Here is a 24,369-nt window from a genome sequence, read left to right as displayed (position 1 = left end):
TCTGGCTGGGTTTACAGGGAGGCGGGAGGAGGGACTGCCTTCTGTCCCTCCTTCCGGCTCATTGTAAACCCAGCAAGAGCCGCGGCTGCTGAGCTGAGCCGGGGAGGAGGGAGGGAAGGGGATTCCGTTGGTCCCTCCCTCCTCCGTGGCTCGTTTTGAAGCAGCAAAGTGGGAGGGAAGCCGCTTACACCCGTGTAAGCAGCTCCTCTCCCACTTTCCTGCTTCAAAGCAACCACGGAGGAGGGAAGGAGGGGACCCATGGATCCTACCCATGGATCCTTCTCGTTGCTCGAGGCTGCAGCGGATTCCCTCCTCCCGGGCTCCCTTTGAAGCAAGAAGGTGGGAGGGGAGCAGCTTACACCCATGTAAGCAGCTTCTCTCCCACTTTCCTGCTTCAAAGCAACCACGGAGGAGGGAAGGAGGGGACCCATGGATCCTCGCTGCTCGAGGCTGCATTGAAGCAGGAAAGTGGGAGGGGAGCAGCTTACACCCGTGTAAGCAGCTCCTCTCTCACTTTCCTGCTTCAAAGCGGAGGGAATCCCCTCCGTGGCTTGCTTCGAAGCAGGGTGCGGGGGTTCAGTGGGGAAAGAGGGCAGGAAATAGATGCTGGGCAGGAAGACTTTGACCTCAGCCTCCCCAGTCCACCTCAGCCTTCCCAGATTTCCACTGAGACAGCCAGGCATGGCCATAAGAGCTGGAAACTTGCACGGGCTGTTTATTTAAAGACAAAAACATGCACTCATGTGAAAGAAATCCTCCCAGGTTCCTGGACACAATCCACACTTGATATTCACACAAGGTTACATGGATGGAATTGCCAACTGAAGGAGCAGCATGGTTAAAGAGCAAGTCCTGGTTTCGAGCTTAAGATCAGCTCTTTCGTGGTGGCCTCAAACAACCCTTTAGCTGCAAGGGGAATCCCTCCCTTAATTCAGGATGCTACAGTCTACACATGCTGTGGCTGCCTGCCCTTTTCCCTGAGCTGTAAAAGCACCTTCAAGAGGGTGATGGGAGGTGACACAGTCATCTTCCAGATGTGCAAAGAACCACCCTCGCCACACTAAATGTGACAGCAAGCCTCACACCCAGATCTGAAGCATTAATGGGAACCTAGGGAGCTGCCTTACAAGGAGTCGGATCCACTACTCCATCTAGCTTAGTAATGTCAACACTGACTGGTAGCAGTTTGCCAGAGTTTCTGGCCTGGAGAGGCTGGGGATTGAACGTGTGGTGTTCTGCATGCAAAGCCACTGAGGTTACAGCTGTTCCCTTTAAAAACAAACTAAGATTGTAGTCCCCATGGTTCTGAAGAAAGGGCTAACTTAAACAGGAACAGAGGGACCTTCCCTGTACCACGTCAGGACCCCTGAGCCCATTTAGCTCAGTTTTGTCTTCACTGATGGGCAGAGGCTCACCTGGGTTTCAGGAGACACACCTTCAGTCCTACCTGGAGAAGCTTTCAAGGACTGAATTTGGGATCTTCTCCATGCTCTCCCCATTGAGCTATGATGGTTCCCTCTCTTCTCCTCCCCTCCTCCTATGCAGGAGGCCTATCTCGGCTTGTCATTATAATGTATATATGTCAAGGGCTTTGAGATGCATATAAAATCAGGCTCAGCATTATTAACTGGACTTAGATAAGCCATGGTTCCCCTTCCTTCCCTCCTCTGAGACTCACTTTAAAGCAGCAAAGCGGACAGGAGCCACCTGCTTTGCTGCTTTAAATAGTTTAGTACAACATTTGATTCAGAATATTTTTTTTCATGTTTTCCTCCTCTAAAAACTAGGTGCGCCTTATGGTCAGGTGCACCCTATGGAGCGAAAAATACGGTAATTTAATGTCCAATTGCCATACTTTTTCATAGTTGCATCAATTTAAGATGCACATGGAACTAGTGAGCTCTCTGACCCACACAAATTCTGCTGTTTTGGATTTGTAAATATTTGGGGAAATCATCTGCATTTTGAGGGATAGTCAAGTGTTCATCAACCACTATTTCACGACCCATGAAATTATTTATATTGTATGTTTTTCAGTGCATAGTTTTGTATCTGCATTAAAAATACATTTGATACAAAATGATGCCATAACAGTATCTTACTATGAATTCCATGGCTACAGCCACATTTTCAGGACCCCTGCTTTGGGCAGGATGAAGAGGCAACTGATAAAACTGTAAAACAAGTCTGCTACCAAATTTTGATGGTTTTAAAAATACATTTTCAGATAACACTACTGCCATTAGCAGTTTCTGCTAATACTGGATATTGCAACCTTTTATTAAATGAAAAATTGGTTGCAAAGAAGCAGGAGAAAGGTTAGCAAATTTTAACAGCTGAAGCAACAAAGAATGGAGCCTTTTATAACCATCCTTATAAAATCATTTCCACCACAATACTTAAGGTTTAGAAATTAAAACTGCTTGAAGAATGAAAATTTCCACCACACAATTTCAACTGTGTGGATTTTAGCTTGTTTTCATACTTCCATGTTTCTCTTAGGTAGGCATCCCCTGAATTTTGAAGTTGTTTCAAGTCCTTTACATATTAGCTGCTAAAGCATATTAAAGACCAACACAGAATGATCACCCTTTCACAAATGATTCATTGCCCAGATAAGTTAATATAAAAGTGGGTTTTATTTATTCCTATAACTCTGAGTAGACCTAAAGCACCTCCCAGAATCTATACACAGTAGCTACATGAGCTACTTTGCTTTAGACATCAGTTGAAAAGACTGGTATAGAATAAGGTTATCAGATGTCCCCGTTTCCCGGGGACACTCTCTGAATATACAAATCAGTCTCCATACAAAATTCATTGAAGTTGAAAAGTGTCCCCGGATTCATTGAAAAAAAATCTGGTAACCTTGTATAGTATAGTATAGAAAGACCTTTCTTAGGTAGATAAATACCTGTGGCGATGCACCATCTTGATACTCTCTGGACTCATTGGACTATGTGATACAAGCATATTGCTGCGTGGTGTGCTCGTTCCTGAGCAGGCTGGACTCAGTTTATCCAAAGCAGGCAACTCCTGTAAAGTACATTAGGATGGTCATATGTTGCCTTAATAATAAGCTAATAGGATTGTGCCTTATGGTCCCCCACACAGCCCTTTCAATAAACCATAGCTAGTGCTATCTACATGAGCTAGAATGTTACCTGTTACCCTTCTTGTTGTCTGTCCCTGTACAATCAGCATCTGCTTTCAATATCACAGAATCCTGGCTTGGTATTACCGTATTTTTCCGTGTATTAGACGAGGTTTTTTTACTCAAAAACCGTGTCAAAAAACTGGGGTCATCCATTACACGGATAGTGGCATTGGGGGGGGAGAGAAGCGGGGTGCCTGCCAGCCAGCTGGTTGGCGGGAGCACAACTTCCCCCAATGCAGCAGCGAGCGGGAAATGATCTAGCGAGTGTTTCCCGCACGCAGCTGTGTGGGGGAGAAGCTCAACAACTTTGGGCCACCTCCCCTCATTTTCTTAAAATTGAGTCTCCCAAAATAGGGGGGGGGCGGTCTTATACATGGGGGCGTCTTATAGACGGAAAAATACGGTATGTATGAACCAGAGACTGTGGTTTAAAAGAAGCGCTGATTAGTTACAAAGCAGCTTCATAATCCATAATATGAAGTACACTTGCTTAGAAGCTGGCCAGAAATTTGTTTTAAACCACAGTTCTGTGAAAGCTGACAATCTGTAAAATTAGTAAAGTTCCTCTCCTGGCCACACAAGAGGAGAGGTGAGCATACAGGTTCCTTCCTGCTCACACACATAGTACTACTAAGCAACGATTTAGAATAATGTGTAAGTGTAGCCCATGGCTTAATATCCTGGTTGGTTCCACTCTGGACGATATGGGAAATGATAGCTAACTGAAGATTTTTCTGATCTGTTGCTGGCTTGTGCAAAGGGAGGAGGAAAGGAGTTGTATGCCATAAGCCTCACTCATATCTTAGCAAATGCAATCTATGAGACTTTTTCTATGTATCGTTATTGCTAATAATTTAGTCATCATGAATAATGAACCATCAATATACAGACAATAACATGCAAAAGATTTAGTTGGTAATGGCTCCCAAATCAGAAAGATGCGTAGTACACTTGTCTAGCTTTGATGTAGGCTTTTATAGAAAATGGATTTCTAACACTACATTATTTACTTCTCCTCTCACAGTACACTCTGCCCTTGAGTAATGCTTAAAAGCACACATTTATTTATATCCTATTTTAAGCAAGCAACTGAAGGCAGAACTATACATTATGTACTCTGCTGTTATTCTTTTAAGGGAGTAAAAAACCCCAAAATACAGTTGGTGTGATTGCAATTTGAAGATGAAAAACTAGTACAGGGGAAGAGGGGCTTTTATCCTTTCCCCTTGTGGCAATTTCCAATTTAAAATAACCTTTTTCAAGCAAATTTTCCTTGAGGCTTTATGTTCAAATTGCATCCTCAGATTAAAAGATCCCTAATCATACCATTTCAAGCAATGTGTAGTTTTTTTGTACCCATTTTAAAAGATCATATGTGATTGAAATGATATGAGCAATGACTAGACAAATGAAAAATCCAGATGTTCATTTCCTCATATTTTTCTGGATATCTAATTTATTTTTGCTGAAGAATTCATTTTGTACTCATTCAGCATTTTCCAGTTCACATGTCTATGCCATAATGGAAGAATTCAAAATACTGCTGTGAACTGTAAAAAAAGAAAAAGAAACAAACAAAGAAAAGTGTTTATCTACTTACATGGTACAAACTGGATCGCATCATCTGGAACTGGTCAATTAGTTTCTTATGTAGAGGGCGCATCTCTGGATGTACAAACTTCTCATGTACTGCAAGACCCACTCCTAATATATGTACCTATTAAAAATAAAATCAAAGCCTATACATGCAGCCTAAGAAAGGCTGCAAAATAATGTTCTATATACCACTCATTCACTGAAGGGTAACTGTCTCTAAATACTTGTAGCTTAGTTTAGCTAAATCATTCATGCTCACTAAATCTGTTTTCAGATTATAGCAGGAAACATTAGAGAGCATGTAGTTGATTGCCCAACAACCCCTCATATGATTCCTGGCCACCTCTTCCTGCAAATGTCGTAATAGCAAGAATGTGAATTTGAAGTGATGGCAGTTGTGGCTAGACTAGAGTTGCCATACATCCAGAATTCCCTTGACATAGCTGGGATTCAGCTGTCAGAAACAGTGTTGGAAGGGTAGATTTTGGCAAATTCCCTTTAAAATAGCTCAAATTTTGTTGTTGTTGAGATCATGCAAAAAATCAAGATCTCAACAACTTTTGTGTCCAGATTTTCACTTTTTGAAATATGGCAACCCTAAGCTAGACCAAGAGAACTGGCAGGTATCAATGAAGTTTTTCAAAATCAGGAGAACAGCTTCATCAATACTTACAATTTTTTTTTACATTTTTCTAAGTTGAATCCCCCCCTTTTCCTTGAATTATCTTTTTATTATCCTTCGTGATCCACCATGATGGCCTTTTTTTTTTTTAGCCAAAAGGCAGTATAGAATTAATCATAACATAATCATAACTTTGCCAGACCAATTTTGTAGACCACAAGGATCCAGGCACTTTCAGTGCTGTGTGATTTTCACATATACTGTAACTAGTGAGAAAGAAAGAAAGAAAGAAAGAAAGAAAGAAAGATGGAAAGAACTTTGTGTACAAGCATACATGAGAGCTAACTTAGGCTCTGGTGAGCGATAATGAGTTAAAATTTTCCCCAAGTATCTGACTGCTATCTAGAGGGTTCCGCTGGCACTCACCTAAAGGGTGTTTCTCTGTCGGAGTCAGGATACATCCACATTAAAGTTGTCTCTGCCTACCGCTAAAAGCAGGAAACGCTAAGCTAAGAGGAAATCTGATTCTCTTCCTGCTTGTTCCAGTATCTTTTTAAAAACACTGTAATTGTTAAATCCGGTTTCTGTTCTGTAGTAAAGCTCCTTGATTGAGCTTAACTTACACAGAGAAGAAATAATTACAGGAAAGAGGAAAAAAGTGATTATACCCCCAGGGTATCAGACTAGGTGGGTGTGCTCTTCTCAGATTCTATTGAACTGAGATGATTGGGATTCAACCCGTGTCACACCACACATGTAAATCAAGTCCTCTGCCACTGAGCCGCAACCCTTCCACCAACATAGACTTATTTATTTTCCTTGAATTAACACGTAGGGTAGGCATCCAGTTCTAATCATCACACCGACCGCTTTGGAACTAGTGTTCCGCCAGTGAAAATAATTACAAAAGGCCACTACCATGTTAAACTTTTACATAAAGTAAGATTGTGGGAGCAATGTAGATACCGATCTTGAAAATTTTAAAAATTTGCCCTAGTTTGGATAAAATACTTTAATGGAGTGAAGGAAAGAAAAATGACTGAAATCACCAGAATTTTCACTTTTAAATATTTTACATGGAAACGGATGTATTCAGAATCTACCTGTAGACTAACTTAGGTTTCTCTTTTCATTTTAGGTCAGTGAAATGTTAAGTCCTGGAAAAAAGTCTTAGAAGACAAATTTACATTGAGCACAATGTAAACTTCTTCATCTTAAACACTGAATTAGAGTGCAATAGTAATCATGTGTACTGAGAAGTAAGTCCTATTGAATTCAGTGGGGTTTATTCCCAAATTAAATAGTGTAAGCATAGTGTAGCCTAAGCCTATGGAATCTCTGTTACTGGATATATTGTTGAGGAAATAAAATGTTATTACAATACTATTCCTTCATCTTTAAAAGTCCAAGGATACCTGTTCATGCATCAGCTCTTTCAGCTGCGTGATTTTTTCTGCATCTCCTGGGTGAGTAGTAATATAATCTCTATCGAAGAAAGCCTGGGGAAAGACATTTTTTTCCACTTAGAAATTCAATAAAAAGTTTCTTAATAACCACAAGAAAGAAAAGAAAAGACCCTAACAGAAGCACAGGGTGCTCTACCACCAAGAAACATAGAAACACCATTTACTTAATCTCCTCTAGTATACTAGAATATACATGCAGTCACAGCACCATTTTAATGGCCTAGGCAATTCATTTTCAGACTTGGGATTCACTTCTACCTGCAACATGGGACCCATTTAAAATATTTCACCATGTATGGTTCCCTTCCTATTTTCTCTGTTCTCCCCCCGCCGCCGCTTTCCTACTTCCCTTTTCTACCCTGTTTCATACTTTGTCTTTTCTTCTTATATTAGCATAACAGAAAACAAAAAAAAGTAGTTGTTATGCTGTTGGTGCAATCCTCCTTAGGAGCATGGGTTCAGAACTCAACAGTGCAGACGAATAGCAAAAACAATCCCTTCTTATACAAAGTAATTGCTGTTGAGTTGTGCTGGGAAGACCTTTCCAGGACCTTAAAATAAACCTGACCTAACATAATCACTGCATCACTCTTAGACCATGTCTTGAATTTTTTATACTTTCTGTTATTTGTTTATCTTCAGCAGCTGTGGGAAATGAGAAACATCGGAAATTAATAATATAAAAGGTGAAGTGTGTTTCTTGGGTCTGCATGGCGCAGATGACCCAGAAATGTAGGTCAACATATTTTATAAATGTACTTTTAGCAACATACATTTTTAACTAGTATCTGCCAACCAAACTGTAGAGCAGAAGTCCCTTTAAGCCTATGCTTTTGCTGAAATTTAGTGAAGACAAGGATAATTCTTACATATATATATTTGGAATAAATGTGCAGCATTAATAAGGGAATGAATTTCAGGGCTTTCTAAGGTATCACTCACTATATTAGCTTCCTAAAGTTCAGTATTTTCAGTATTTTACATTATGACCACTTGCTTATGCAGAATGTTCACACCCCCAACATAAAATGTTTGTGGCTGTCTAGATCAGAATGTAGACCAACAGTTAGGCACAATTTTAATAAAATCCCATCTTGTAAAGAAAATTGGGCACAATTTCTTATGCTCTTTCATATTTTAAAATTCAATGCAACTGAAAAAAAAATGGTACCGCAGAGAGCTGTTAACAACAAAACAAAACAGAGTCAACCTCCATTTACCTCCTGATAGCGTGCTATGCCACCATTCACAGCAGCATCAATTACTCCATTCAGGCACATACTGAGCAGGTTGATATTCCCATGCATCTGTTTGTGTTGGTACTGGCTTATCAGTGTCCTTAGCTCCTGGTTTTTGTTCTCCACTACTTGAATGGCATTTTCCAAAGGGCTGACTTCAACCTGCAAGACAGCAGAGTCCACTTCAATACCATCAACATTCTTGTACTGTAACGTTTTGTTAAGAGCCTGCATGTTTTAGTTTCTCTTTCTTGGTGGGAGTCCTGGGCAGGGTCTTTCTCTTGGTACAGGCCTTAGGGCTGAGAGTGCCACACAGCTCTCCAGAAGCTAGTATCGTCTCATGTATGAGAGCAGTAGAGAGCTACTGTCTCTTGTGCCAAGTCTCTTGTGTGTTGCGTGGAGAGCAGAACCAAAGGTGGACTGCAAACTGAGCAGTTAAGGTCATCTCCGCTCCCCATATTAACCACTTCAAAGTCCATTACACATTCATCTGATATATGTCACTGATTTGCAGCATGGGTATTTAAACCAGTTGTCTAGCCACTACAATATCTAACATACTGACTGTGGACAGCTGACAGGCCCTCTTTGAATGCTTGGTACCGCTATTCTTATTGTAGCAGTAAGATATATAACATACATGTTTAACCCATAGAGATGCCAATAGGCAGAAAGTTGCTCATTCTTTTCATTTTAGCTAGCCATTCACTCCTTAAGTATAATACATGTTACCAGTTCTCTTCTCTCCACTTCAAACCACCGAGAGATGCCAGGTAAACTGTGAGTCAGGGTTAGAGTTGTGCGTTCAATCCATAAACTCTGCAAAGCAAGAAACATAACAATATATAGAAAATGCAAAATCCATTGGCCACATTCAGACAACCATATCTCAGCTCAACAAACTGGGAAATAAATGAACATTTTGGCTGCTATGCAACTTTTTCACTCTACCCTTTCTGCAAGTTGGCAAACAAACCAGGCAGTCTTCCATTAATTATAGTTTCCTGTTTTTTCTGGAAACCAGAAAACCATGGTTAATGGTTTCAGGGTATTAAACTAACTTCATGTTGTGGCTTAATTTTCTAAAATTAATATCAGGTGGTTCAACCAAAATTGGGAAATGATACTTTATGGAAGACTTCCACATTTGTTTGATCACTCACAAGAAGGGAGGATGAAGGATGAAACAACTGAGGGAAAAGGTGATTCCCAAGCATACAATATTCTTAACATACTGGACTCGATAACGTCCATGGTTTAAGCAGTTTAATATACTGGAGGAAAACATAAAAATCCATTCCATTCCAATGCTACTTTTTAAAAAAAACACAGTATGAAACCTTTCATTTTTTAGTGTTTCAAGCAGCTGCTCCTGGGCCTATTTTTATTAGCCACTTTAAAAGCTCCTATTTAGATTGCTTCCAAGAAAAGGTGGAATTCTGTTATGCAGGGGAGAACAGTACACAGGCTGCAGAACACGACATGGCTTACGTTTCTTCTGCAGAACACAGAAGTATACTCATGAATATAATTTTGAATCATTTAAAGCACAATTTCATGCATGTCTACTCCATGTAGTACAACAAGGTTTATTTCCAATAAGTCATGCATAGGATTGAATTATTTGTTTTTATCAACTTTCAAAGTTTTTTCTTAATATTCTTTTTGACATATGACTCATTTAGATTTAGCAAGTGCTTCATATAGGGGTCAATGCATCCGGTATGAAAACAATGTTGCCATATTACAAAGCATTCAACCTTAAATTCATTTTCCTTGTCTTTTGGGCCTTTATGGAAAGGTCTGTCATAGCGGAACTTCCTGATGTTGTTAACTCTATAAAAGCTCTTTATGCGATCTGGGACACGGTCCATTTGCAGCACATCAATATTATCTGGAATGGGAGTCACTGCATAGATCTGCAAATCTGCAACACAGTCCAGTCAAAGAAAAAAACAAACACATAGGCACCAAACAAGAGCATCCAGATAAGTCTCATTTATGACACTAGCAGCAGATACAAATTACAGACTCTTGTTGCATATCCTTTAAAATATATTTTAAAGCGATGCTTATACCTTATGATGCAGGGAAGGCCCAATTGCCAGCAACTTTCTATGATGGAAATTCAAGCAGCTGTTGAATATGTCAAAATTACTGTTTGTTTCTTGTATTTATATTGTGGTCTCCTATGGCTTTAAGGAATAAAGTTTCACTCATTTATCTAGCTGTTTGAATCACATCATTTTAGCAGTTATGTAAATCTGTAACATGTGACTGCTGTTAATGTAGCATTACCAACTCATCTAGGCCAATATTATATTAAATTCAAGATCCATTTTCTTTCCATGCCTTTGTGCTTCAAAGCAGAGGAATTAGTGGCTCCATTAAGGAACATGGGGCTGCAAAAGGCTGGAAAATCAAAATGAGGTATTGCTTTTTAAAATTAATTAAAGACATTAACTATCTTGCAATTAAACAATTTCAGTTTGGGTCCCTCTTACTATGACACTAATCTGGCAGCCGGTTTCTTAACTGGAACTGTGAATGTTCATGTTATGCTCTGAACTCCTTACCTCATCTCTAATTTGTTTTTAATATTACAGTAATATCACAGAGCACACATCTACACTGTTTTCTAAAACTATTCCTCATCAAGAAGAACTTGTTGTTGCTTTGTGTACCTGAATGAAGATAGGGTAATGCATGTGATAACCTTAAATTAAAAAAAAAAAAATCATCATGAACTAGGGGAAAGTTGACAAAGGTAGCAGTCCAGCTTTATGGGTGTCCCTCATTTCACAGGAATGCTCCTCTGTAATCTAGTGCTCGCACAACTCAACTAACAATTAGTTGATTTTGATTTTGTCTTTGATCTTCATTCAATGATAATGAAAAGAAACACTTTTGTGCTTAATTTTTCTCAACATCTAAAAGGGAAACGGTGAACAAGATCAACATTCAGATGTCTATTTGTAGCTGCTTTATTAACATCATAAACTTTGATAAAGGATACACTGGGCATCGCATTGCAAGATGCTGTCATCTGGGTGGTTTGGATGCTGCATTGCAATGGCTTGTGGGAATTCACTGAGCATTCTTTGTTGGAAGGCCTCCAATCTCTCATAGTCATGGCCTCGGCAAACATACTCTTTGTTCTACAAAGGAAAGAAAGAAGTGTGGAAGCCAATAAATCCCTACTATGTCATCTTAGCTTTCTTTTCATTGTAGGTAACAGAAAATTAATTGAAAATAATACTCTTGTGTGACGTTATGGTAAACCAAAGCATTGAGTGATCCACAAAAAAATGTTTAAATGCTATTGATTTATTTAAAGGATTTCAAGCCTGGCCCTAATCATCACTCATCTCAGGTTAAGTTATGTATAATAATGTTAAACAACATAACAGCATCAACAATAAAATCTAATATACAGTTCAGGGAGGTCAACTAAAGATTCATTCAGACTTCCTTTTGTGCTGCTTTCTAGGCATAGGTCCACAATAATAATAATGAATAAATATTATTATTATTATTATTATTATTATTATTATTATTATTAATATACTGCCCTATAGCCGTAGGTCTCAGGGCAGTTCACAGGATAAAGCTCTGTGTGCAAGTGCTCCCCCTCCCCCAACACTTTCACTGTGAAAACCTGTTCTTTACCGCTGCATTGAAGTAAACAGCAATCTGCTTTGAAACTAAACTGAGCAAATACCTAGCAGATATTTCCTACTTGTCAACAAATAAATAAAAATCAATTGTACACAAAACTCCTTTATCTGTAAATTGCACGTATAATTCATACATTAATGCAAATGGGCTTACCCGAAGGAAGAAGGGAAATTTCCTTCCATAAAAGCCAACTCTGAAAAATTCAGGCTCCAACCGTTGCTGTTCCATTATATTATCATAATAGGTGGCTTCCATTTTCTATGAATAGAAATTTAAAAAAACATACTGGAAGTGCAATTACTGTTACAACAGGAATAACCGTCTGAAAACACTTTGGTATCATTTGGTGCTGTCCATCAAAGATTTTCTAAACACATTAAGAAGTAAACTATGATCCTGTGAAACACCAAAATTATTAGTCACGTATACTAGGAATATAAATCAATAGAGGACCCTGTTTTTTCATAGGAAAGATGCTGTGTGCAAGTACTTTTCATTTAAATCACCTGAACATTAGAGTGCAATCTTGCTTACTGTTAAATTATTAAATACAAATCAATATAATTTCCACCTACCCGAATCCAGCTGAGGCTTTGATAATCATATAAGCTTTCATATTGAATAGCAAGCTCTCTGCACAATGGGATTCCGAATTCCCAGCTCTGAAACAGGTAAGTGAAAAACTCAGGCCAAGTTGGATTTTCAGACAGACAAGACTTACAACTCAAGAGTTGAAAACTTTAATAGTTTGTGACCCCATGGATTGAATATAGACACACACACAAAAAAAGGGGGGGGAGTCAGGCATTTTCTATACCATCTACTTCTATCCATAGGCCAAAATTAACAGTGAAGCTGCAGAAAAATTAGCATTATTTTTTGCATACCTTCCCTTTATTAAAATAGTGGATAATTTTTCGGCAAAGGTTTTCTTTACGCTGCCACTCTGTCTGAGAAGGGTAGTGCAGGAACTCCCGAAGAGGCCTCTCTTCCCACTGAAGCAGCTCACAGTATAAGAGCAATGTAAAGGCAGCCTCTGTCAAAATAGCAAAGGAATAAACAGTGAACAAAAATATTCAAATGGATTTCAGTTCAAACACAATATTATGCACGTGATCATGACCACTGCAAGAAAACAAGTTCAGTAAAAAATTCTAATCTTCAGCACATCAGAGAGCTTGACTCTAAGAAATGCGAATCAATGAACTCATTGTCATGAAAGTAATTAACTCCCAAATTAACACGTAAGTCTTGAACTAATATAAATCACGTCTTGCCTTAATTATCTATTGCTTTTTCATATTGTTATCATTTATTTATCTTGATTAAAGTTATGAAATCTTCACCATTCTCAATTATTTAAGAAACTAAATATAGTATTAAATTAGCAGGATCCGTACAAATGGTCTCATTGTTGAACATATTGCTTACTTCTGTGCTACATGTTTTTATGTAGATACGATGGTGATTTAAATGAATGAAAAGGACAATCAGTTCAAAAGTGCTTACAGAAATTCAGAACTGTGGCATTTTCCAAAGCCATCAAAGCACCCTTTGAAAATACGATACACATGCTGTACACTTTTTGATTTTAACTCCCTTACTCACTCATACAGGATCTGCTATAGTAAGAAAAGTTAATACTGGTCACTGTGATGTTGTTCAAGTAACAGTAGCATGTTATTATATGCATATGCCATGTGACCAAGGCTTGATTTAAATATTTGCAGTTTAAAATATTACTTAACTTCTTTTCTAAGTGCAATTAAACCACAAAGGATTTAAAAAAAATTTAAAGATGACAATAGAGAATATTTGAAGAAAGCTTCCTTCCATACTTACCTGTGTAGTTTTCAGCCTGCAAGTGCATATCACACAACTTGTGGATGTAGCGAATATACATTTCTTCCTTATTAATTTCAGATTTATAAAAGTTCTAATGGAAATAAAAAAATTCAGAAAACCACTTTCATTGTTTAGTATATCTTTAGAGATCTAAGCAGTTATCACTCTGGCTACATAGTGCTATACTATGTTTTAGCTTGGTGAGCGTTGAGCTTATGTGTCAGTCCTCCCACCAAATAATCTACTTTCATGAATTAGGGGAGAAAACCAACACCTTTCCACTTTCAGTTTTGAATAATCCACAGTTAAGTTTGAACTTGATACACTGTGATTTATTGTAACTGTACAAAGGGTTGGAAATCAAGCCATGATCCTGGTTTGTTCAAACTAACCACTGCTAAAATTAACCAGTTTACCTAGTTCAGATGTGATGAAAAACTGCTAATCATTCAAAACTAAAAGTGGATGTTTTCAGTTGTTTTCAGTGTCCTTCTGCTGCACAGGAAGTGTTAGGAATAAATTCTTCACGAAACAGATTAATAGTTCCTGGAAACTTTATAAAGCATTCCAGAAGTTTCTTCAATGTGTGGGAGTGGCACTCCAGGCTTAATTGGTGTCAGCTGGAGATGCAATTAAAAGGAGGAAGTTGAGTTTGCAATTTGAGGCACGAGGAGAGCACACATATGCTGTTAGTACGCATGCTTATAGTTAGTTTGGATGTATGGTAAAGTGTGCTGCTGATACTATGAGTTTGCGGTATCAGGACTGTTTATTACTAGACTGAAAGTATACCATGATGAAGAGAGGAAGGAGGACTGTAAATAGTTTGTAGATAGTAGTAAAAGAAAATGCTTATATAACCAAATGCTTGCATAAAGTAATTCTTGATTGCACATTCGAGCGTGACTACAGTTCTTGTTGTCTGCCGCAAGGGAAACTCTGCTAGACACTTTGGGATGTGTTTATGGTTGGTAACCTCTAATAGAAAGAGAGCATGTGCAAGCCCAAGGCCTGCTGTGACGTCTTCTCATAATGCTAAATCATGGTGTAGTGTTATATCTGAACTGAAGTTTCATTGAAAAAGTACTCTAAGATTTACAATTTTCAGGGGATTAAATGCTAATCTTAGCTCAGTGTAAAAACTTAATTATTCCCGTTGCGTTGCTTCTTCTAAAATGTGAAGGCACGATGAAGACTCAGGTTTTTACCATATATTCTAAGCTAGGGCATTAAGGATGTTACACTGGGACTCATATTGTATACTTGAGCCGGGGAGTGAATGGGCAAGAGATTTGCAAGGTTCAACAAATTCCTAATAAGCCAGTAAATGCTATTTTTCTAATTACACTTTTGTTACACTTCCATCAAGGATCATAAGATATTTTTGTTGCATGCACCTTATATGGGCCTCTAATCTATGACCAGCCTGCTCTCTGGCAGCATAGAGGCAGGGTCACAGAAGGAAATCCTAGGCAGATGTAGCCAACATGATGCCCTCCAGATGTTGCAACTCCCATCATCCCTCATCATTGGTTACACTGGCTAGAGATTATGGAAGTTGTAGTCCACCAACATCTGGAGGGTACCACATTGGCAACCCCAGTCCTAGCACGTGTGAGTTATTTTTCGCCTAGGCATTTGATTTGCAGAAGCGCTAATTCCATGACTATGAACAAGTGATTCAAGCACATGCCCTGGGAGAGCATGGCAACATTTTCTGAATGTAAGCCAAAACATTCCAGAGAAAATCTGTTTTGTGGTTCTAGATCCAAAAATCTCTAATCACATTTCTCTGGCGGGAATCAAAGAAGCACCAGCAATTGATAAGTAAGTAATCTTGTGACTACTACTGGCTCAAAATCATTTAAAGTCAAATGTGACATTCACTTTCTCAAGAAAGCATCACATATTAACTAGTCTATGTCAGTAGTTTCACACAACCACCTGAACATTACACTGAAGCAATCTTATTTATTTTTTGAAACAAAGGCAGGTAGTTGTTCTGCTGGATAATTCAGCAAGTTTCTGCATTGCTACTTTAAAACATGAAAAAAGAATTATTTTAGAATGAACAACAAAAGCAAAATAAAACTCACCATAAGGTTAACAGTGCAACCAATTTTCTTGTTCTCTGTTTCATCTCCTTTCATACAGTCCCTAAAAAAAGACAACAGTCATATTTCAAAATTTATGTTTGGGAAAAACGGATAAAGTTTAAGACAAGGGAGAGCTGGGAGATATACAACCTAAAAATAAATTAATTTTATTATTATTAACTTATTACATTCATATCCTTCCTTCCTTCCATGAAAGAACTCAAGGCAGTCAACACAGGGTTCTCAGGTGATCACGAATTTAGACACTAACCCTACCCATGCCTTCTAGCTTCAGAATGAATGGCTTCAAGATAATGCCATGTTCATAAAGTACTCTGAAATGGCAAGGCATTGCTTCAGGAGAAATGAAAAACTTCATTGTGTTCTCCAGTATTTTTTTTGTTCTTGTTTAAAAGATTATAAGAGTATTCATTTAATACAATAAAGAACCAGCTATTGTAGAAAATACTAAAAAGTGACAACATCTTGCCTTGTTATGGACTAACCTTTTTATGACATCAATTAGAAATGACAATAGATCAGCAAATAAGCCACAATGAACTGTTGGATGAATGGAGGGGCTGAGAAGGGGGACAGAGACTAGATATCGAGGCTTCTTCCCCAGGAGGTAATCAGCTCCTCCACTCAGAATATACAAGTACCCACCTGCCCACAGCACCACAACTGAAGAAGAATTAGCATAGCTCTGGCCATGCTTCAAACCAGGGGTGGTAGGCACTATAGGAACAGGATGATGAATGTGAGAGAGAGAGGGTGATGAGAAAACAGAGTAGAGGCCAAGTGATGGGAGCAACCCTTCTGCCTCTGGATGCGCCTGACTGAAGTTGAAGCAGGAGTCCCAGAGACTTCCTCTCCTCCACCTGTACTGGTGGTAGGCTGTTAGAGCGTGGAAGCTGCTTTCCGCCTGGGGGGTGGAGGGGACTCCAGGGTGTGGGCTGATGTGACAGAGTGGGAGGAATTAGAGGTGGAGGTGCATCCAGCATTATCTCCCATGGAGAGACGCATCCCTCTAGATCAGGCATGGCCAAACTTGGCCCTCCAGATGTTTTTGGCCTATAACTCCCATCATCCCTAGCTAACAGGACCAGTGGTCAGGGATGATGGGAATTGTAGTCCCAAGACATTTGGAGGGCCAAGTTTGGCCATGCCTGCTCTAGATGGCTTGCCTTCAGACCAGGAAATGCCATAACAGCAGGTATTCTTGTAAGTAGCTTGGGATCTCCGTCTCTGCTGAAAAACTTGGTGGATAGCCAGGAAAACTTGTTGGAACAACTTCACAGCTCAGATGCCATCTTGGAATTCTTGTTACTAAATTTGGACTTGTGACCTCTGGTCCTGGGACCCCACCAAACCAATCTCCCTCCCCTGGGCTCTTTGCCTTGGGTCAGGACAACAGGGCTTCAATTCCAGTTCTTAACTGACATTGGGGTGTCCCCACCCTATGACTGCCTGAAGGGAACATTGATGTTGGTGTAACACTCTTTGAGGATGACCCTACTGCACATGGTAGAATTTGTTATCAGCAAGGCTAGGCTCTGGACTATGCCCACACTCCAGAGGTACTCGCTTAGCCAGCAATTAAACAGTACCCCAATAGTAAAAAGAAAACTTAACTGCAGGCAAAAATCATGAAAAAACAATCGGGCAGAGTATCGCACAGATGAAGTCAGACAGACAAACATAAAACACCCAGGAAAGTTAAATAATCACATTACCTGTAGTCAAGGAGACGTTCCATCAGACGAGTAACTGATGTAACAAAAGAAACACCAGTCTCTCTCCAAGTCTCTTGCTCAATCTTTTCCAGCAGGCTGTGTGGAATGAAAGTGTATAAGATTTCCTTGGGAATATTATAAAGCTTCAACAGCCCCAGGAGCCATTTTAATATCAAAGTCACTTCCACATTGAGCTTGAATAATTATCTTACCTGGGGTAGGGCCCAAAGAGCTGGGTTCTGATCCATGTGGCATGAAGCAAAGACAAGGAGAGTACTGAATTAAGATGATAAGATATCACTACTTCATACCAAGGAAGTACTATGCCAAGAGTAGTGTCTGCCCCTATTCTGCTGCTAGTTGATTAAAAAATGGGCACACTATTTTCAATGTAATCCCAAACATAAATATACAAATATTTCCTTTTGTCAAGCAATGTCTTGGTTCTAATCTTGAGTAAACCATTTCCATATCTGTTGCATAATTTTCTGCTGATGTAACACACTTGTGGAGGTCCATTTGAGTTTTAGCTCTAAGAGGTACAAGAAGACACAAAGAAGGTTTTCTAAAATTGCAAGATATACTCCTCCTCTCCCCCAAAAGAAACCATATATGGTTTCTTTTCTTGATTTGCAATTCCTCAATGGCCCAGTTTGCGTATAACATTATGCCAAACCATGGTTTAGCATGAATGAGCAAACATGCAAGCAGACATTATGGCCACTCCTTTCCTGTTTCAGCTGCCATTGTACTACCTATGGCTTAGTGTTACATATTGCTTTGATTTTTTCTGAAATGAAAGGCTCGATGGAAATAATTTTATAAAATAAATGTATCCATCCAGAATCATACATGCGCTGGTTATCTCCTGCTTGGACTACTGCAATGCGCTCTACATGGGGCTACCTTTGAAGGTAACTCAGAAACTACAACTAATCCAGAATGCAGATTGGGAGCGGCTACCAGGACCGTATAACACAAGTCTTAAAGGATCTACACTAGCTCCCAGTACATTTCTGAGCACAATTCAAAGTGTTGGTGCTGACCTTTAAATCCCTAAGCAGCATTGGCCCTGTATACCTGAAGGAGCGTCTTCAGCCCCATCAATCAGCCTGGACACTGAGGTCCAGCTCCGAGGGCCTCTGGCAGTTCCCTCACTGTGAGAAGGGAACTAGGCAGAGGGCCTTCTTGTTAGTGGTGCTCACCTTGTGGAATGCCCTTCCATCAGATTTCAAGGAGATAAATAGCTATACAACTTTTAGAAGACATCTGAAGACAGACCTGTATATGCTTTTTAATGTTTGATGTTTTATTATGCTTTTATAATTGTTGGAAGCTGCCCAGTGTGCCAGGGGCAACCCAGTCAGATGGGCAAGGTACAAATGATAAAATTATTATTACTATTATTATCCATCTCAATCTGGTCTCCCCCAGCCAAATCCTCAAATCTTGGTTGCAGCCCATGGTTTGTCTGGAGCAAGACAAATCACCAGCTCAGGTTTAGATGTAACACTAAGCAAAGTCAGTCCCTTCTGGCCAAAAGCTACAGATACCACCCACTGTGGAGTGGCACCTGAAGTTACAAAGATAAAACCTCAGAAATGGACAAATCCAGCCATCTATTATGCAAGTGTAATTCAAAATAGGTTAAACGCTTTGAAAAAAAGAGATATAAAAATAATTTATGAGATGGAATACGATCTCTTTGTTCATTTCATATATATGCCTTATTTTGATTTTCACTCTAACACTCTATGTATTTGTAAAAGGTTTCCTGTAACATTAAAAGTAAGGCTTACAGCAGACTGAAGAGCTCCCGATAGTTCTCGTCTCCTTTTCCTTCCGATACCAAACTGTCAAGCTTGTCAATCAATTCTGCTTCCACCTGTATTAGAGAGGAAGAAATTGTAAGACAGTAGCTGCCTTTATATATTCCAAACATCAAGGAGGCTGTGGAAATTATATTTTATGGTTCATCTCTTATGCTCTGCAGGAAGCCTGCTTTTATGAAAGGATGGATGATTTCTGCCTTCATATAAAAACATTTCCAAAGCAGCACTGACCTAATTTAAATGTAGTAAAACAATAGCTCAACCTGGAGAATAACTCGCCTTATTTGTCTCTAACACTGTCACACCACAGTATTCAAGGTCTTTTTTGACTGAGTCAAAAGTAACATGGGCTTGTTTTATTTTTGTAACCCTGTCTTCTTCCTTGGGTTGCTTGTTTATTTATTTATCTCTTGGTAGAACAAGTGAGGACTTAAAAAAAATAAATCTATGGAACATTTATTCTACTGCTTTATACTATCTGCTAGCAATTGAAGACAAATGCTCTGAAAGTAACCCAATCCTTGCCATCATTTCTTAGCTAGATGTTTCCCTTCACCATTTCCAAGGTACCTTCCTGTAACATTAGTGAAAATTAAAGGGCTATACTAAATCTCAGGATCCCTCTAGACCAGGCTTCCTCAACCTCGGCCCTCCAGATGTTTTGAGACTACAATTCCCAGCATCCCTGACCACTGGTACTGCTAGCAAGGGATCATGGGAGTTGTAGGCCAAAAAACACCTGGAGGGCTAAAGTTGAGGAAGCCTGCTCTAGACACTCGGTTTCTTCTATGAAAATATTATGCATCTGTTCAGAATATTATTGTGTTCATTAAAACTTTTACTATTTCTGGCAAATTACTGTTTCATCAAACCACTAACTATAGCTTCACAGACAATTTTCAGTGGGGTAAACAGCTCTTTTGATTTCATATTCTACGAGATGCCCTGTGACATCACTTACAAGGCCCATCAATAGCCCTCGACACATTATCCTGCATTATTTGGAACTGCCTGCCAATAACTTACTTTTTTCAGGCACCCACACACTTTCCCAGGACTCCTGTAATTCTTTTCCCCTGTCCTAGCAGGACTATATGTGCCCCTTCTCATTATACAGGAACAAGGGTTAGTTATCATGAGATGTCTGAGAGAAATGGTTAAAAAACACCTGGAAAGTCTCTATATGTGATCCACTTTCCTTATGAAATTTTATTTTGTTCTTCAGCAAGTTTTGTGGTATTCTTTTTCATGTAATTGTTTTTATGAACAACAAGCAATAATAACAACAATAAAGAGAAAAGATCAAAGCAAGAAAGGAAAGATATGAGGAAAGAGGCAGAAGTGGTAGTATTCCAAAAACAGCATTATAATTCCAAGCAGTTGTCCTTGATAAGTATATTATTCAAGAATATTTTTTTCCAAATGAGTCCATGCGAAGAGGGCAGCTGCCAATCATGTTCTTTTGCCTTAATGTATTCAATAAATGGATGTCAAACTTTAGAAAACCCGTACTTCATTTCCAGATGGTGTAGGGTTCAGGTATATTTTGTTACCAGTTTTGTGGTATTCTTATAAAATATCTGTTCATGGAGATGCATTATGTTGCTAAAATTAGCTGTTCAGATATAAAACTAGCTAATTGCCCAATTATTTTGCTTTCCTGCAGCTCTTAAATAGCTACTGTTCTATTAAGATTAGAAAGGAGACAAGAGAGCAAACTGTACACCTCCAGTTGTACAGGCTTGTTTAGCATAGGACTGCATGCTAGAGGTTGTGAAGGGGGCTCTCTTTTCCCCTTCTAGGCACAAAGCCCCCTCTGAGCTGCCCTGCACTCAGCCTGTGATCAAGAAAGCCAAATACAATCCTTTTCACTTTACACTCTCTCCTTTCTCTGCACCAGTCTCTGAACCCCCACCTGCTACACCCCACTTTTTCTGTTTCCCCTCCCACATGTTTCTCTGCAACCTGTGGGAGCCAGGAAGTCATGGCAAAGGTTTGTAGTGCCACCTGGTGTCTTGCTGACCCAGTGACCAGCATGTCTGTGCCTTACCATGTATTGGGATTGTATTGACCTTAAAAGGAGTTGTGTTTCCTCTGGGCAGTGATGACCCTATATGGTGTGGGTGGGTTTAAGCCTTGGCCGGATGAGGTAACATGAGACACTGGGATGCAGCCATGCGGCTGGAGAGAACAAAGGGTAATAAAAGTGACCGGAGGAGAGGAGAAGATGTCTGAAAGAGCTGCTCCTCAGTCCATGAAAATATGCTAGCTTTCTGCGTCTTTATTTTATACTGATTTACGCCATTTGGAACAGCTGGACTGCTACAAGTGGTGCCCCGTGTGAGGCTGAATAAAAGATTACGACTGAGGTTTTTAAAAGAGAGCTAAGAAGCAAGATTAAAGCAAACAGTCTGAGGCCAGACTGTGAGAAGATTTTTGATCCAAGCAGTGGATATCATCGACTTACCTCGCCCGGCCAGGGCTGCAAGCGCTATTCATCTACGGATCCAAGGTGAGTCGATCCCTTAAATATTGATTTTAGAAAAATGGGCAGCTCTTTGACTACTCCCCAACAGAAATTTTTAAAAGACTTAAAATTTCTCCTCTCCTGCAACAAATTGGAAGTTCCTGAGGGAGATTTGATACAGCTCATTCTGGCAATTGATGAACATTGTCCCTGGTTTCCTGCAGATGGGACTTGGGAATTAAAACATTGGGATGAGATTGGAACACATTTTCATGGGCATCCCAGCATTGGTGTTCGGAATTTAAATGCATGGTGCAAGGTTCGATATGCTATGGGTTCTTTATCACCAAAAAATATCTCCATGGCTGCATTGCCAACACAAGCTTCAGCTTCTTTAATTCAGCCTGCTGTCCTGCCATGTGTTCCAGCCCTTGCTTTGCCTGCAGCCCCAGATCCCAAACCTCCAGACTGCAGTTCCTCACCAGAGGACCCAATCCTGCAAAAATACCGTGGTCTGGCTGGAAATGATCCTGCTCTTCCAGCAGCAGAAACAGCTACCCCTTTGCAACGTGCAGTACTTGCCTGTAACTTAACTCAGGATACTATGGCATTCCCTGTTATTGTGCCACCTGCTGGTGCTCCAGCAGGAACTCAAGCCCAGCTTTTGGTTCCAGATGACATCAAGCTTTTGGCACGTACAGTTTTACCCCCATCAGCTCACGAATGGGAAATTGCCTGTGGTGCTTATGCTCCTGCTTTACTGAACCAAGCAAGAGGGAATAATCCTAATCTTACCCTCGCAGATGTGATGGATGCTATGATGGGGCGTGGCCCCTTTGCTCAGGCTTCAGTACAAGCCACACTGCTGCAGATCTTATTGAGGGATACTGCTCTTGCTGCTAAACAAGCAATGAGAAAAATCCCGGAACCCACCAGTATTCAGTCTGCATGGTGTTCTATCAGACAAGAACCTAGAGAATCATATTCTTCCTTTATGGACAGGCTGATTACAGCAGTGAGTAGCCAAATTGAAAATCCTGAAGCCAAACAAATAATTATCAAACAATTGGCCTTTGAAAATGCCAGTGAGGATTGTAAAGCTGCATTACAACTGATTATACACCTTCCTGCCACTACGATGCTACGCATTGGTCAGTCTGTTGGTACAGCCACCCACAAGGCTCATTTGCTGGCAGCAGCGCAAAATAAAAACCAGCCTGTAGCCATCAATACAACGTTTCCAGCGTGGCAAACCAAGATCACTGATACCTCAGTGTGGGTAGAACAGTGGCCTCCACCAAAAGAAAAAAACGCAGCAATGGCACCATCTCGTTTCTGAACAGCTTATTTCTGAACAATTGACTTTGGCCACATTGAACAATTTTCATCCCACTGGATCCAGCAGACAGGAACAGTTTGCTTTTACATTGCCAGTATATAACAATTTGCAATCCACCCAGCGAAATCAGTGGGTTGTCCTGCCACAACAGCATGCGGAACTCCCCTACACTTTGCCAAAATTTTGTGAATGAAGCATTGAAACCTTTCCGCATGCGCCACCTAGAGGTGCTGAACACAAGCTGCATCTGGCAGTATTTGCTACACCATTGTTGCCAACAGGAAATTTATATGCTCAGATGGACAAGAAGAAGACTATCTGCATTATAGAATGGTTACATTTACCTCATACCCCTTTGAAGAACGTTTATTCCGCAAATGAATCCACATCAGACAATTGTTATCAAAGGACGTTCACGTGCTATAGCTTTGAGCAGTTTTGATGTTGCATCAATTTATTTGCCATTTTCACAGACTGAACAGCAGCATTTATTGATCACAAATGCTGCCATGCAAATTGCTTTGGCTGATTTTATAGGTCATCATTTTTAATCCTCCAAAGGATGACCGTTTGACATTTCTGACACAGGTCACTTATGTTTTGACTAACCCCTTGTCTCTCACACCTCTCCCCTCTGCACTAACCCTTTTCACGGATGGAACGAAAAATAGGGGGGTGGTGACATGGGAAGAGGGAGGAAAATGGAAAAGTTTATTTACCTCTCCACAGTCTTCTGCCCAGCGAGCAGAGCTAGCGGCTGTGATTCTTGCCTTTCAATCCTTTCCTACTCAACCTTTCAATCTTATTGTGGATACTCAGTATGTATATCGCTTTTTGCTATTTTACCAATATCTTATATAACTCCTTCCTTGGATTCTGACTTGTTTTCCTTGTTTCTCGCCCTGCAAGCCTTACTTCAGCACAGAGAGTTCCCTTATTATGTTGCACATCTTCGCTCCCACACATCACACCCAGGGTATTTAGCAGAGGGAAAATTCAAGAGCAGATTCAGCTCTGAAGAACATTTCTGCCTTTTCTCTCTTTTCTGATCCTATACTAGGTCATAACACCTTTCATCTCCCTGCGAAAGCATTGGCTAAGCAGTTTTCTATTCCTTTGGCCCAAGCTAGGGATATTGTGTCCCAATGTGCTTCTTGTTCTAAATCTCAGCTGGCCATTCCTTTTGATGCTGTCAATCCTAGGGGCACGTCTGCATTGGCGTGTTGGCAGATGGATGTCACACACACCTGTGTTGGCTCCACGCTCCAAGGTTCACCTCACGGTGGACACCCACTCT

The 24,369-nt window shown here is 40.0% G+C and overlaps 1 protein-coding gene across 8 annotated transcripts in view; it reads right to left on the bottom strand.

The window, feature by feature from the left end:
• The window catches only part of DOCK3 (dedicator of cytokinesis 3), a 150,522-nt gene that overhangs the window by 23,277 nt on the left and 102,876 nt on the right, over positions 1-24,369 (bottom strand). For 7 of the 8 annotated variants that reach the window (XM_053377455.1, XM_053377456.1, XM_053377458.1 and 4 more), the window contains exons 33-47: positions 19,234-19,319; positions 17,647-17,673; positions 17,435-17,530; positions 15,699-15,759; positions 13,600-13,693; positions 12,645-12,793; positions 12,333-12,419; positions 11,911-12,015; positions 11,096-11,237; positions 9,840-10,006; positions 8,812-8,898; positions 8,062-8,241; positions 6,791-6,874; positions 4,758-4,874; positions 2,915-3,036 (exon numbers count right to left, since the gene is read on the bottom strand). In XM_053377455.1, the coding sequence (XP_053233430.1) occupies positions 2,915-3,036; positions 4,758-4,874; positions 6,791-6,874; positions 8,062-8,241; positions 8,812-8,898; positions 9,840-10,006; positions 11,096-11,237; positions 11,911-12,015; positions 12,333-12,419; positions 12,645-12,793; positions 13,600-13,693; positions 15,699-15,759; positions 17,435-17,530; positions 17,647-17,673; positions 19,234-19,319 (1,604 nt within the window). The remainder of the gene's footprint in view (positions 1-2,914; positions 3,037-4,757; positions 4,875-6,790; positions 6,875-8,061; positions 8,242-8,811; positions 8,899-9,839; positions 10,007-11,095; positions 11,238-11,910; positions 12,016-12,332; positions 12,420-12,644; positions 12,794-13,599; positions 13,694-15,698; positions 15,760-17,434; positions 17,531-17,646; positions 17,674-19,233; positions 19,320-24,369) is intronic. The other variant, XM_053377457.1, reaches the window with a different exon arrangement.

This window comes from Podarcis raffonei, chromosome 2 (assembly GCF_027172205.1).
Source record: "Podarcis raffonei isolate rPodRaf1 chromosome 2, rPodRaf1.pri, whole genome shotgun sequence".
NCBI lineage: Eukaryota > Metazoa > Chordata > Lepidosauria > Squamata > Lacertidae > Podarcis > Podarcis raffonei.
The sequence above is the reverse complement of the archived record's forward strand: the minus strand, read 5'-3'. Positions and strand labels throughout refer to the sequence as shown.